The following is an 11,743-nucleotide window of genomic DNA, read 5'->3' as shown; positions in this document are numbered from 1 at the left end:
AAAAACAAATTAAGTATGCTTCCTAATGCTCTATAAAGTAGTCATTTCACTGAAATTATAAACAAATTTTTGTGGGTTTATTTAATGGAGTGGATTATTCTAAAATCTCACACACACACACACACACACACACACACACACACACATACATACAAACACACACATACCCAGCATGAGAGATATTGAAGTCTGTGGTTATGTTTTAATAATGTCATTTCCAAAGGCAGCAGGCAGCCCAACCCTGGACAGGTGGTTTCATGCCCATTATAAATGTAACAAGCCTGGAAATTTTTCAGTGGATCTAAAAGAAACTTTGCCATCGGCACTCTCAGCATTATGGGAGTGTTCCCATTGTCTCATGTGGGCTTTTGTGCTCCGCTTCAGTTGGGCGTATAATCCTTTGGCTTTTTTCTTTTCCCAAATAAGATGTTGACTCCATCTTTAAAACTTTGCCAATGAAAATGACTGCACTCTACACATTGGGCAGGTGCCTTCCAGGCAGAAGTGTTGCAGGCCTCGGCTCAGGTCCTCTAACTGGGAAGATGAAGCTGTAGCTCTGCAGTTCATGGAAGATGATTTCACTAACAAACCGCCCCTCATTGTAAGGGCAATAGTTAGATGAGGCTTCAGCAAGATGAATACAGTTGTTAAATTTTAAATTGGCTTTATGTCAAATATATAATTTGAGTAAAAGGACCTGTCTTGGTTCAGCGTATTAAGAGCCAGGAATAAATGAAAATCCGTTTGAAATGCATGTTTTGTGTTTCTCTTGAGGGACTTCATGGCCAGGTAAAACTTTCCATGTCTGGCCCGGAATGCAAGCATCACATTTTACTTCAATTTAAAGAAATAAATGTAACACTTATATATATATATATATATATATATATATATATATATATATATATATATATTTTAAATGTGAAGATGGGCAGCTTTCTGTGGTGATGGAGTAATAGGCTCCTGCAGAGGACGTGGACCTGCATCCGCCAGTGCCACCAAGGTCACCGTGACTGGCCATTTAACTGCTCCAAACAGGGAGAGATTAGTAATCGCTACCTAGCAGTGTTTTCCCGGGATCAGGTAACAGTGTACAGTGTGTGCAAGCAACAGGAAGTATTTGGACACTTCTCTAGCATCTCAATTCACATTCATTCATTGTTTCCGAAATTTTCAAACATCCATGTCTTGGCTTGGGTTTTTAGCCGTTACATAAAATCTCCCTCAACAATATGACATTGAGCTATAACCTTCCTATATCATGATAAGGCCTTTAATTTTAGATTTCACTATTAAAGATCCAATTTTAATTGTCCCAAAGTGAATAAGTGAATGTATTTATGGAGGCCTACTGTGTGTGTGTGTGTGTGTGTGTGTGTGTGTGTGTGTGTACACAGGGTGGGGCAAAGTAGGTTTACAGTTGTGAGTACGCAAAAGAATTTATTCTTGTATTATCATAAGAGAGGAAGAGAAATACAGAGACCCTCCCTTTCTATATTGTAGTGTTAAGCTTTGTCGATGTAAACAGTTATATTTTCTAAGAAAAACAAACATGACACAAAATGTTAAAAGACTCTGTCTTCTATAATCCTCACTCCTTAGACATGACCCTACCTTTCAGCCTTAAAATTGAGCTACAGAAGTGGACTTGCTGGTGGTGGTGAGGCGGGAAGGTGGGGCTCACTCATCAGTGATTGTTCTCACTGTGGGCAGCCCCGGTCTCAGCAGCCACCACTGCACCTTACAGAGAGATTGAGCATTTTTTGTTGTGATTGTCACAGACTGACTTTTATGTTTTCAACCTAAATTGAGTGGAAGGAAATGTCATGTTCTCAAGGCCTTTAGTTCTGTGGTTTAACTTATTAAAAAGAGGAAGCCTTCTGATAGTAATTCATCTCTGTTGAGAGCTTACGAGGCACAGGGTATTATGATGCAGTAACACATATTAACCTATTTAATCCCTCAAAACAACCCTGTGAAGTGAATACTATTATTACCCCACTTTACAAATTAGGGAAAACCAAGCATAGAAAGGTTAAGTAGCTTGCCCAGACCACACAGCCATTAAGTGGCAGAGACAGGACTGAAACTGAAGAGGGGTGGCCTCAGAGAATGAGATCTAAGCCCTTCACACTCGGCTGCGATGCTTAAACACAGTCCAAGAGGAAGTGTTCCGGCCTTTGAGGAGAAGGTATGCCTTTCCTGTCAGTGGGGCCCAGGTGTCACCAAAGGATGACATACTGTTCAGTTCCTTTTATCGAAGGTCTCTGTTATAGGCATGGCAGTCGAAGATAGACATCCAGAAACAGATACTATGACTGTCGTCAAGGGACCCGTAGCCACATCTGGAATTCAGATAGTCATGTAACTGATCACAATGTAGACTCGTAGAGAGGGAAGTACAGTTCAAGGTGCCACATAAACTCAGATGAAAAAATAATAAAATTAAGCAGAAATATGTAGTTTATTGTAAACTACAATAAACACAACACTGTATTAAAGAGCTCTGAGGAGCAACAACAGCAAGAGAAATATGTTCCATATCTTTTTTTAAAAATAAATCTTTATTGTTGAAAGTATTACATATGTCCTTTTTTCCCCCATTGCCTTCTACCCCATTAACACCCCCAATCCTTCACCACCCTATTGTCTGTGACTATGGGTTATGCATATATGCATATGAGTTCACTGGTTGATCTCTTCCCCCGCTGTTACATATCTTTTAAGAAGAGTCCAGTCTAGATAGAGAAAAAGAGAAAGCATATGTGAAAAGAATTATTGCAAAAAATCAAGTACAAATTCATACTGTCCAAAATATATACCATAGGGCAAGTTATAATGAAATCATCAACCATTACTCTCTCTCTTATTTCTACAAAAGAAGCCAAACTAAAACCCTGCTACCAAGAACTTACATAGTTAGTGAAAAATAAATTTAAAATAATCTCTTTTTTAAATGATAGTATTATTTGTGTGTTAAAGAAACTTTGCGCAGTACAGATAATTTTTTAAAAATATATTTAGGTCACCATTAATACTGTTATAGAGCCGAAACCGGTTTGGCTCAGTGGATAGAGCGTTGGTCTGCGGACTGAAAGGTCCCAGGTTCGATTCCGGTCAAGGGCATGTACATCGGTTGCGGGCACATCCCCGGTAGGGGGTGTGCAGGAGGCAGCTGGTCGATGTTTCTCTATCATCGATGTTTCTAGCTCTCTATCCCTCTCCCTTCCTCTCTGTAAAAAATCAATAAAATATATTTTAAAAAAAAATACTGTTATAGAAAAACAACTATTAATATTTTAATGTATTGCTTCTAAGGTTTCTTATGTGTATTTTGTTTCCTAATGTTATAATAGTATGTGTTCTTTATGTAAATAAATATAAAATTTTTATGTAGAATATTAATATAAGTATTTTCTTATTATTTGTGTGCTTCATGGATATATTTTGCATAAAATTCTTTGCAGATGTATTTTAATTATATTCTGTTAGGCTTATTATAACTTTTCATTTATACATAATGCTATAATAAAGATTTCTACATAAAGCTTTTTCTATTTTTAAAGTGATATCTTTAGTATGAATTCCCAGAAGTAGAATTATTGAGTCAAACAAAGAGTGTGAAAATTTTTTAATTTCTTGATATTTCTATCAAATTTATTTCTGAAAAGATTTCCAGTGTATTGAGCAAACAGCACCATCTTTTTAAAAATCCTTTCAAAACTCCAGTATTAGAGAGGTTACATCTCTCCATATGCTGTATTTCCTCTTTAAAATGTTCTTTACCCAAAACTTCCTTGGATATTGAGATTAAAAAACAGTCTTTTTAATCAAGTGTTCTTTTTCTTTCATTTTGTAGCCAAAGAAACTCTACCTGATTTGGTTTCCATAATTCCTGACACAGTTCCAAGTACTGAGCTTCTCATTGAAACCACAGCCTCTGCCTGTTACACATTGAACAACTTAATCCAGAATAGTTACCAGAATGCCCGGGACCTTCTAAACACCGGGGGCCTGCAGAAAATCATGACTATCAGCGCAGGCGATACGTAAGTCCTTTAGCATCTGCCCAGCGGCTGTCTCCCCTTTCCCACCACCACTCCCGTGTGTCAATCTAGCTGTAAACATTGTCACTGTGGACCATGGGCAACATTCAGAAGTGGTCAAACTCCAGAGCTTCCAGCATTTCACTGACCTGATGAATTCATTTGTTTCCCAGAACTACAGCTGTGATTTCAGAACAGCAGAATGTAGGCAGAGTGGGAGGACTATGGACAGGGAATAACCTTCACTGAAATCTGTGGAGCCCGTGTTGGCCCAGGTGGCTAAGAAGTAGTGATAACACAAGTGGGAGGCAGCATAATAAGTTCTTCCTCTCTCAGTTTTCTCTGTCACATCTCTTTCCACTTCTTGTTTCCTTTTGAAAAGAGAAGGTCTAATGCATATACATCATCCCACATCCCCGTTTCTATCTTTGAATTTTCCCCATTTAAAAAGGAAGGAAGAGCCCTGGCCACGTGGCTCAGTTGGTTGGAGCATACACCAAAAGGTTGCGAGTTTGATTCTCAGCCAGGGCACATAACTGGATTGTGGATTCAATCTCCTGTTGGGGCAAGTACAGGAGGCAGCCAGTCGATGTTTCTCTCTCATATCGATGTTTCTCTTTCCCTTTCTCTGTCTCTAAAAAATCATTAAGAACATATCCTCGGATGAGGATTTAAAATAATTTATATATATAACAGCCTAAGTCACCATTACGACTGGACCACCGGACAACCAGTTGACTGGCTGGTCACTATGACAATGCACTGGCCATCAGGGGGCAGACTCTCAACGCAGGAGCTGCCCCCTGGTGGTCAGTGCAATCCCACAGCTAACTTCCCACGGCCGGCCAACCTCCCACAGTCCTTCCTCCCAGCCGGCCAACCCCGACCAGCCTGATCAAGACTGGGAGAGACAGTCTCAATCAGCTCCGATTGCCTGCCAGGCCAAGGAACCCCACCTGTGCACGAATTCGTACACCGGGCCTCTATTCCTATATAATAAAAGGCTAATATGCAAATAGACCAAACGGCAGAACAACCGGTCACTATGACGTGCACTGACCACCAGGGGGCAGACACTCAATTCAGGAGCTGCCCCCTGGTGGTCAGTGCACACCCACAGGGCTCATAGCTGCCGAGTGCAGTGGCTATCAGTCAGACATCCCCTGAGGGCTCCCAGACTGTGAGAGGGCACAGGCTGGGCTGAGGGACGCCCCCCCCCACCACACCCCGAGCACAAATTTCATGCACCAGGCCTCTAGTAATAAAATAAAAAGAAACAAAGAGAATGAAAAACCTTGTATAATCAAATTATTAGTATTACTTAATTTAGAGTGATAGGATTTAAAGAGAGCATGAAGATCATTATCTTTTTCTCTTTATACAATTCTGAATTGTGTGACTTGTTAAAGACAACTTACTTTTATAAATATCTAAAACAGAAGTGTTATAGCCCAGTTCTAATGAGTTGCAAAGCAAATGGACTTCACCTGTAATGGACAAGCATGTGCTTGGCCACACAAGGGTGAGCAGAGGGGTCTGTGGCATCCTGGATGATCACCTGTGCCCTCTACGACAGCCCCACCCAGTGTAAACCCTTGTGCTCTGAGCGCCCCTCTGGCAAAGCTCATGGGAGGGAAGACCCCATTCAGAGTCCCCCGATTAAAAGGAGCCCTGGTTAGAAGGTCAGTTCCCTAGGAGCAGGGAATATTCACCTGTTCCCAGAGCCTGGCAAACAGCAGTTGGTCTGTCTTTGTGGGAAAAAGGGGATTATTGCTGCAAAACAGAAATGACTATTTGCAGTAGTCATCCAAACTTCTAAGCAAATTTCCAAAAGACTATATGATTTTACTTATTTGAGTACTCAGACGTAAAAGGCACACTGGAGTACACACTATTGTTGCTGGTGAAAGTGGGCTCTTTTGTAGTGTCTCAAGAAAGAAATTTCAAAGGGCTCATGCATGGAGAAGTTTAAATGTAGTGGTAAGATTTTTATTGGGGTGAAGGGAAATAATACACCCTCGGGGATGTAGAGGGCGGGCAGGCTCTAGCAGCAACTTCCTTGAAACTTCTGATAATCCTCCATGTATTTTCTTGGTTCTCCATAATAAGCAAGGTGTCCCTCAAACCATCCAACACACTTCCTGACTTCTCCTGGGCTCTCATTGGGCCCTGCCCTTAACCAATCCCTTTCCTGGACCTACCAGGTTTTCATGCCCCCTATCCAATCTGATTCTCTTCCCAGAGTTTTCCAGGCTAGGCTCTGCCTTTTTATGTCACCTTTTGGCTTTTATTTCACACTAGAGGCCCGGTGCATGAAATTCGTGCACAGGGATGGGGTGTCCCTCAGCCCAGCCTGCACCCTCTCCAATCTGGGACCCCTCAAGGGATGTCCGACTGCCCGTTTAGGCCCGATCTTACCAGTAGGATCGGGCCTAAATGGGCAGTCGGACATACCTCTCACAATCCAGGATTGCTGGCTCCAAACTGCTCGCCTGCCTGCCTTCCTGATTTCCCCTAACCGCTTCTGCCTGCCAGCCTGAACACCCCCTAACCACTCCCCTTCCAGCCTGATCAATGCCTAACTGTTCCCCTGCCGGCCCAGTCGTCCCCAACTGCCTTCCCCTGACAGCCCGGTCACCCCCAAATGCTCTCCCCTCCATATTTTCTCTTTATTAGATAGGGTTTTTTTCTTTAACATATTGGACAGTGTACCTGCCGTGGTCTTCACAAACCAGTAAAAATGTAAACCCAAACTAAAAGTGTCATAAAATAAACTTAAACAGGAATTTCATGAGACCTTAGAAAGGTGATATGATGTGGTTGTTTCTTCCTTTTTTCCTTCTTTCTTTTTCTTGATGTTTCAACTTTTGTCTTTTCTTTCTTTTTTCCTTTTATTCCTTTTCTGTCCTCTCTTTCTCTTAACTTTTCCGTTGGTAGAATCGTCAGTACTTGAATCTGTCTTGCTTCCAGAAGACAAAGAAGAGGGTAACACACAGTCATCTGAAGAAAAAGATGATCTATGTTGGGATCGGTGGTGTTTCTGGTTTTGCTCTTTTCCCAGTTTGATTGTAATTTTTGCCGGCCCCGGCATCTTCAGGACTTGTGCGTGGGCACTTCTTATTCATGTCTACAAAACCTCCCTGCCTTGGTGAAAACTGTAGGGGAAAAGGCCTTCCTGGGTGGGCTCAAGCCCTGCCCAAGGTGCTGAGGAACCAGGGTGGGGAGCACCTGCCACCGCCGCTGCAGAGCCAACCTCCGGACCTCGGGGTACTCTCCAGTAATATAACTGCAATGTCCAGGTTTGCCTTCAGAAATTAGTTGTAAGTTACTTCCGATGTGAAACCCTACCTCAGACATTTCCATTGTGGTTTCTAAAGATTTTAAACAAAACCCATTTACCTCCCTAACCTGGTCAGAAGTTTCTACCCAATGGGAGAGGTTTCCTGGGCAGCATCGCCCAGATATCACCGCCCATCTCCCATCACTCGGCTGGCGGCAAAGAAAGTTCCAAGGCTATAGTGTGTGGGGGGGATCACTCCATGGGGGTGCAGCCTGACACCCCAGGCTGCCTCTGGAAGGGAATAGCTCTGGGGGGCACGGCTGCCTCCCAGGCCTACACCCCCCAGCTGCAGATGGGAGCTGATCGCTGAGGGGTGGGGAGAGGTGTATAGGCAGCCCCTGGGTCTCGCAGGCCCACAGCCCAGGCAGAGACAGGCAGCAGATGGCACCGGCTGTGCATGGACACCTCGCAGGCCCAAGGCCCGGGCTGGGGCTGGGAGAGGATCGCGCCGGGCATGCACGTGCCTCGAATGCCCACAGCCCAGGCCGCGGCAGGCAGCTGATCACGGCGGCCCTGTGCGGGCGCCTCCCAGACCCACGGCCGGCCTGGGCCTGGGCAGGCAGCAGATTCCAGTGGCCATGCGCGGGCGCCTCCCAGACCCACGGCCAGGGTCAGGGCTAGGAGAGGATTGTACCGGGGGGCAAAGCCACCTCCCAGGCCATCAGGCTGGGTTGCTCGCTGCCTGCTCACAGCGGCAGCCTTCCCTGGGACTGGGGGACTCTTGCGGGCCTGAGAGGACTGGGCGCCACCATCTTGTGTCTATGGGCGCCGCCATTTTGTCATGGAGTGATGGTTAATTTGCATATTACTCTTTTATTAGATAGGATGCTTCAAAGTAGACGCTCCTCCCTGTGCCATTTGACTTCTAAGAATTCTGTTGCATCATCTTGTTTCTACTGTGCATGTGCTGAGCAGAGGAATTTTCTTTCCTCTTCCATCCCATAATCTGGTATAATCAGGCAGCACCCCCCAAGAAGATTTTCCTGGTTGCTTGGAGGGTTAAGTCTCCTCCACGGTCACCTGGAGTGTGTACATGAGTTTAATGCTATAGCCTCCTAGTAAATCCAGCTTAATGGGATGCTGTAACTTCCTAGTGAAGCAGACCCAGTGTGTGATTAGCTTCCCAGTTTATTAAGCTTAATATTTGATCCAGCTCCCTAGTTTATTAAGCTCGATGTCTGAATCCCTTTGGTCTCCCTCTCTTTCTTAATAACTAGCTAACTACCTCTGCTTAGCACCATCACTTTTGGGAACCTCTTGTAGCTTAGCAACATATGGATGAGCTAATCTGTTATTTCTTTGTTGCCCCAAGTGTCCATTTGTGAGCCAGTCCTCACATGCCCTGTCTAAAAAAAGAAAAGAGAAAAAGTCAGCAAAGAATTTCTACTGTCTGTGCCTGATGCTCCTTGCTTGCTAAAGTGTTGTACAACTGACCTGTAATTTATGGCATCAACTTAAATGAAGATATTAACTGAGGCAAGCCAGAATTTTGAGTTCATTCAGGAATAGCAGAGAAATAACAATGCTGGTAACCCATGCTGCAGCAAGCTACCGGGGAGTCTCAGTCTTCTTTAATCAGACATTTACAGGCAGTCAGTCTCTCAGTTCATAAGTTCTCTTCTTCTGAGGGGGCATGCATGACGTTCTCTATTTCATATCCTCTGGTTTCATTCTAGGTTGAAATCCTTTCACGTGGGCTAGCCTGGGGACCAATTATCATTTATATCATTTTATCTTTGAATAAATGAGTTCCCAAGTGTCAACAGCCAACTTATAAACAAATTTTATACATATAACACCCTTGTGAAGGGTAGGAAAAATACTATTTTCTCTACCCTTCTAGTGTTATCGGGGGAATTGAGGTATTGGGGGTGGAGTCCTTATGATATCTCAAGAAAAAGAATTTTTTGAGACTCACATGAGAGGATGAGTGATTTTTATTTGCGATGAATTATATCCCTAGGTTTCCAAAGTCCCATTTCCCTGAATCCTGTTCTTGAAGAAGTGCAGCTGGGGCTTCAGTAGAGCTAAAAGCAGAGTCAGCGTCCACAGTTTCCATCCCACATTGCAGCTCGGTCCAGTTCAGCAGCAGGCTAGTTATACAGTCCATTAGTCCATTGTGTGTAGGGGTGGTCATGTGAGTAAATGCAGGAAGCAGGAGTGTGAGAGCCCCGAAACCAGGAGTCAACCAAGAGCACAGCACACTAAGAGCATAAGAGGAACCAAGAAAAAACAAGAGAGCTAACTCTTTTGTTTAGGGGATTAAATTTTCCTGTGCTCTCAGTGGCCACGCCCATTCTGGCCAATGACTCTTTCCCAGGTGTGACTGACAAACAAGTACCTTTCCAATGTCACCCAAACTTCACGGATCATGTATCTGTCGCCCCCTGTTCAGTGCCTTCCTCCAGCAATCTGTAGGGAATAGACTGGCAGCTCCCTGGGGAGTGTAAAGCTTTCACTTCCTGGTGAAACTGCCTAAGTGACATGTCTATAATATTTGGCCTTCCCTTTGCTCCTTTCCTGTTAGTAATAACTAGGTTAATTACAACGGTATCACTAGGTTCTTGGCTGAGACACCCCTGCAATAAAAAAGACAGGTTAACAAGAGAAAAACAAAAGAAGTTTGATAACGTGTAGACCTTCTGTATCCTTGGGAGAGACCCAGGAAAACTGAGTAACTCCTAGAAATGGCCCAAGCCTCCAACAAAAGATGCTGGGGAAGAGGGGAGGCCAGTTTAGGGGGATTCCCAGGAAAAGCACAGTAAACAAGGGTTGTTAGGCAGATTTAAGTCCTTGCCTTCTCCATTGATCAAACTTTCTAAAGATTTTGTCATCCCTCACTTTCTGGTACAGATACTCCTTACAAATGGAGATTTTCCTTATAAATGTCTCTTTCAAGGGTAACTTCACTCAGTTTTCAGAGCTTTCTCTATGTCTGCTGTTTCTTAAAGGTAATCAGCCTAAAATAATCCCGTGCCAGAGAGGCATATTTTGGGGTGGTAAATTCAGTTCCCCTTCACTTGCTGTTGAACTCTTTCCAGTTTTAAATATTAGAGACGCATAGCTTTCATGGATTATTTAGTGTCTCGGTTATAAACAAGCTAGTCTGAGAAACCCATGAGGTCACTAAATTCTGTAGGGTGCCGATCTGCCTTACCCTCTGCCAGTTTGGTGTGGAAGAGAAAGGCTTTTCGCTGAAGAAGGAGCCCAGCATGCGCTTCTCCGTACAGCTTTGCATTCTCTATTCTCGGTTGCATGTTTACAAACTCCTATGATAGGAAAGATAAAAGATATGTTTCTTTGTTAAAAGAAAGTTCAGGTGATAGAAGAGGAAAAGATCAAAGAAAGCATTTTTTCCTCAGCCAGAAACAGGAAATTTAGGACAAATTTAAAAGCAGAACATCAAAAACTAAATACAATGTCAAATGCAGTAGTGACTTGGATTTAAAACAGGAACACATTTGACATTTGCTCTACACAAGAACAAAGACATTTTGAACCTATTTTAACAAATGCTCCAACAAGAATTTATTTGATTAACTTGAAAAAATTATTCCTACCTATAGGGTCACTCAGTCTAAGAGAAGGATATATATTTTTCAGTCACACTTTCCTGCATTTGCATTATATATATCAGATATAGATAAATATATGCTAGAGGCCCAGTGCATGAAATTCGTGCACTGGTAGGGTCCCTAGTGGCTACCAGCTGGGTACTCCCTTCCCCCAGCCGGCCCTGCCCCCTGGTCGAACTCCTGGATGAACTCCCGATCAAGGGGACAGTTTGCATACTACACTTTTATTATATAGGATATACGTATATGATAAAAAAAATACATGCACACACATTATAAACATACAAATATATTTGTTCTATAAATAACAATATAAATATACAAATATAAATTGTTTTCTATAAATAATTTTAAGGATTTATAACATATTGCTTATAAATAGCAAAAATTTGCTCTATAAACTATTTATTTGTTAGCACTGTTAGTGGTTTTAAAAGATTTTTTTGCCTGGCTGGTGTGGCACAGTGATTGAGTGTCAATCTATGAATCAGGAGGTCACAGTTTGATTCCCAGTCTGGGCACATGCCCAGGTTGCGGGCTCGATCCCCAATAGGGGGCATGTAGGAGGCAGCCAATCAACGATGTTGCTCTCTCTCATCAATGTTTCTCTCTCTCTCCCTTCCTCTCCCTGAAAATCAATACAAAACATATTTAAAAGATTTTTTTCAAAATAATTTCTAGCCTGGCCAGCATGCTTCAGTGGTTAAGCATCAACCTTTGAACCAGGAGGTCATGGTTTGATTCCTGGTTAGGGTACATGCCCGGGTTGTGGTCAAGATCCC

At 43.0% G+C, this 11,743-nt stretch overlaps 1 protein-coding gene across 1 annotated transcript in view; it reads left to right on the top strand.

Moving 5' to 3' along the window:
- PKP2 (plakophilin 2) overlaps positions 1-11,743 on the top strand; it is an 82,347-nt gene that overhangs the window by 67,026 nt on the left and 3,578 nt on the right. Inside the window, exon 11 of the mRNA XM_079773416.1 lies at positions 3,860-4,049. Coding sequence (XP_079629542.1) covers positions 3,860-4,049 — 190 coding nt within the window. The remainder of the gene's footprint in view (positions 1-3,859; positions 4,050-11,743) is intronic.

This window comes from Cnephaeus nilssonii (genome assembly GCF_951640355.1).
Source record: "Cnephaeus nilssonii genome assembly, chromosome: 6".
In the NCBI taxonomy this organism is placed as follows: Eukaryota; Metazoa; Chordata; class Mammalia; order Chiroptera; family Vespertilionidae; genus Cnephaeus; species Cnephaeus nilssonii.
This window is presented reverse-complemented; position numbering and strand designations above follow the sequence as displayed.